The sequence below is a fragment of the Condylura cristata genome, unplaced genomic scaffold (genome assembly GCF_000260355.1).
Source record: "Condylura cristata isolate star-nosed mole 26May11 unplaced genomic scaffold, ConCri1.0 scaffold00283, whole genome shotgun sequence".
Classification (NCBI taxonomy): domain Eukaryota; kingdom Metazoa; phylum Chordata; class Mammalia; order Eulipotyphla; family Talpidae; genus Condylura; species Condylura cristata.
In genome coordinates this window covers 1-2,988 of record NW_004567384.1, presented here as the reverse complement: position 1 = coordinate 2,988, position 2,988 = coordinate 1, and the positions used below count along the sequence as shown (strand labels likewise).

At 34.8% G+C, this 2,988-nt stretch overlaps 1 protein-coding gene across 1 annotated transcript; it reads right to left on the bottom strand.

The window, feature by feature from the left end:
- Nucleotides 1-306: 306 nt before the first annotated feature.
- On the bottom strand, nucleotides 307-1,221 carry LOC101632782 (olfactory receptor 14J1-like). Its single transcript, XM_004695772.1, has one exon. It carries the CDS (start codon nucleotides 1,219-1,221, stop codon nucleotides 307-309), a length of 915 nt encoding a protein of 304 aa, XP_004695829.1.
- Between the last annotated feature and the right edge of the window lie 1,767 nt (nucleotides 1,222-2,988).

Genomic DNA, 2,988 nt, shown 5'->3' with positions numbered 1-2,988 from the left:
GTGCACAACCAACATCAGCTGCATACATCGCCACACACCTGTCTGTTAATGCTTCATTGCATGTTGTGTACAAGCCTTATTGAGAAACTTAAAATGTGGTTAGCTCATCAAAACTATCTGGTGGTTATACTTGAGCTTCAGTCTTCAATGTTGATTTTTTCATAAATTCACTTAAATTTTGTTTGTCTCAATTTAATGAAGTTAATAGCTTTCCCAATACATGTTGAACTTAATCACAATCAAGAATTTATACATGTGTCCACAAGAGAGATCAGCACTTCCTCAACAAAAGAGGCCAGCATTTCCTCATTGGAAAACTCTTCTCAGAGCTGCCTTCATGGCTTGGTTTCTCAGGCTGTAGATCACTGGGTTGAGTGTGGAGGGCACAACAGTGTACATAATAGACAGCAAAATATCCAGTGCACTGGGAGAGTCAGAAGGGGGCCTGAGATACTCAATAGAGCCTGTTGAAATGAATAAAATCACAACAGCAAGGTGGGGAAGGCAAGTGGAGAAAGCCTTAGCCCTGCCCTCAGCAGACGGCATCCTCAGCACAGTAGAGAAAATCTGGATGTAGGACAGTCCAATGAAGGTGACACAAAGAAAGGCCACAACAGCCAGGAAGGCACTGACCCTGACCTCTCTGATGTACTCATTCGAACAAGAGAGTTTCAGGAGCTGGGGGATGTCACAGAAGAACTGGTGAATGACATGGGAGCCACAGAAGCGAATAGAGAAAGTTCCAGCTGTTTGCATAGTTCCTGATATGATCCCACTAAGCCAGACACCTAAGACTCCGTAGATACATTTGCTGACGTCCATGATGATGTCATAGTGCAGCGGAAGGCAGATGGCCACATACCGGTCATAAGACATCACTGTCAGCATGGATACCTCAGCAGAAGCACAGAGAGTGAAAGCAAAACACTGTGCTATGCATTCCCCGAGGGAAATGTAGCCACTGTGCATGAAAGAATCGCAAATAAGCCTTGGCACCGTCACTGAAATGTGGCACAGATCCAGAAAGGAGAGATGTTTCAGGAAGAAATACATGGGTGAGTGGAGACCACTGTCCGTGGAAGTCACGGTGATAATGAGGATGTTGCCAGTCACTGCCACTAGGTATAAGACTAAGAACACAGAAGCAAGTATGATTTTCTGCTCAGGCTTGACAGAAAATCCCATCAGTAGAAACCCACTCAGGGTGAAATTAGCCATCATCCTCCTTGATTTACCAGTTACAGTGGCTGCAAGACAAGAGAGCCATTGAAACAAAATTTCTATTGTTTAACCTAAGTGACCTTAGAGTCAACCAATTTTGGAAAGAACAGTTTTAATAAATCACAACTTCATCAGAAATATGAAATAGTTCTCTATACTATAATCACATCAAACATTTAAAACATACTTCTATTTAGTGTTGGAAACATGTGTAAACAAAATTGTAAATTTGAGCATTGTCCATTTCAATCAAATAAATGCAAATAGTAAAATACTACAATATACTATTAGACAATGGAACTATGGTACATTGAATGTTGACACATATTAAAAAGTTTTATACAGTCCATACACTAATATTTTAAATGTTTCATAGCTACAAAATCTAGTCATTAATCATCATAATGACTCATATGTTGTTCCATCTACAATCAATTTATAATTATAAATTGATAATATAACATTATAAATATTAAGGAAATTTTACATATTTTCTTCTATGTATTTTCCATTAAGTGGAATTTTGAAACACAAATTTAATAGCAGCTATGTAGTAATTGTGATGTATATAGAACCATTGTCATTAACACAAAAAAATCATGAAGATTCATTTCAAAACTATCAATTTCCCAAAGGAAATGGAAACAAACAGAAACTTTTCCAGTGTATTTTTACGAGAAAATAACATAACCAGTATATACATGATAAAAACATTTTCTCTAATTCTTAAGTAGGTGAAGTTTTGAATACTATACATTATATATTTTTTGTAGCCAACACATTAGTTAAGATAGAAAAGTCAAGTACTCAGTATCAATATTGTAGAAAGACTTATACTGGTCCCACACATCTGAAATATGTAACTACACCCTAAAATCATATACAGTGTTGTAAAAAAATGTTGTGGCAATAAAATTAATACTAATAAAAACATTGCATATAATGCTATTTCTTATAAAGAAAAAAATCTTAAAACAGTAAGCAGTGTGCTCAAATTTGTGCACTATCTGTGGAAAAGAGCAAATTATTTTGCAAACACTTTGAAATGGTCTATATATTAATCACATAACTATAACTCTATGAAATTTTAATTAAGTCATCTGAATAATTATTATTTACTACTATGTTCATTTAGAATTAATGTCAAAGCAGAAGAAATTGATAAATCTTAAAAAAAATAGCTTCATAACATTTTTGATCATTTCCCAAATTATCTGCAATAACTAATTTTAAAAATTGATTTGATTACTATTTTAAATATAGAAAATATATATGTGTGTATATGTATATATACATACATGCATAAATACATATATATGCACATATATTATACCTTTTATGTCCTGAAGATATGTGCATTCACATATTCACATGAGGGGAATCAGCAGAGAATAAGAGAGAGCAAAGAGTGCAAAGAAATAAAACAGCTAACAACAGTATATTTCTGAATGGTGAGGAAAATGTTGTATTTATTATTATTATCTGTTGTACAGATTTGTTGACTTTATTTTTGGATACACATAAAAAAGTGATCCTCTTTTTTATTTTTTCAATATCCATTGACGTTCCTGTAATAATTTACTTAAAGACAAGTGCACTTCTAGATTCTTAGTGTACTCTGGAATCATTGTGCATGTAAGCCTGCCACTCACAGAAAAGAGTTGGCACCGGTGAGACTGGGCCTTACTCACATCAAGAAAAACATGTAATATGTCACTTCAAGCTTACTGTGTGAGGTGGTGGGGTGAGTGTGGGCATGCGTGTGTG

Coding starts and splice junctions, on each gene's coding strand:
- LOC101632782 (XM_004695772.1), bottom strand. CDS start 1,221: ATGATGGCTAATTTCACCCTGAGTGGGTTTCTACTGATGGGATTTTCT.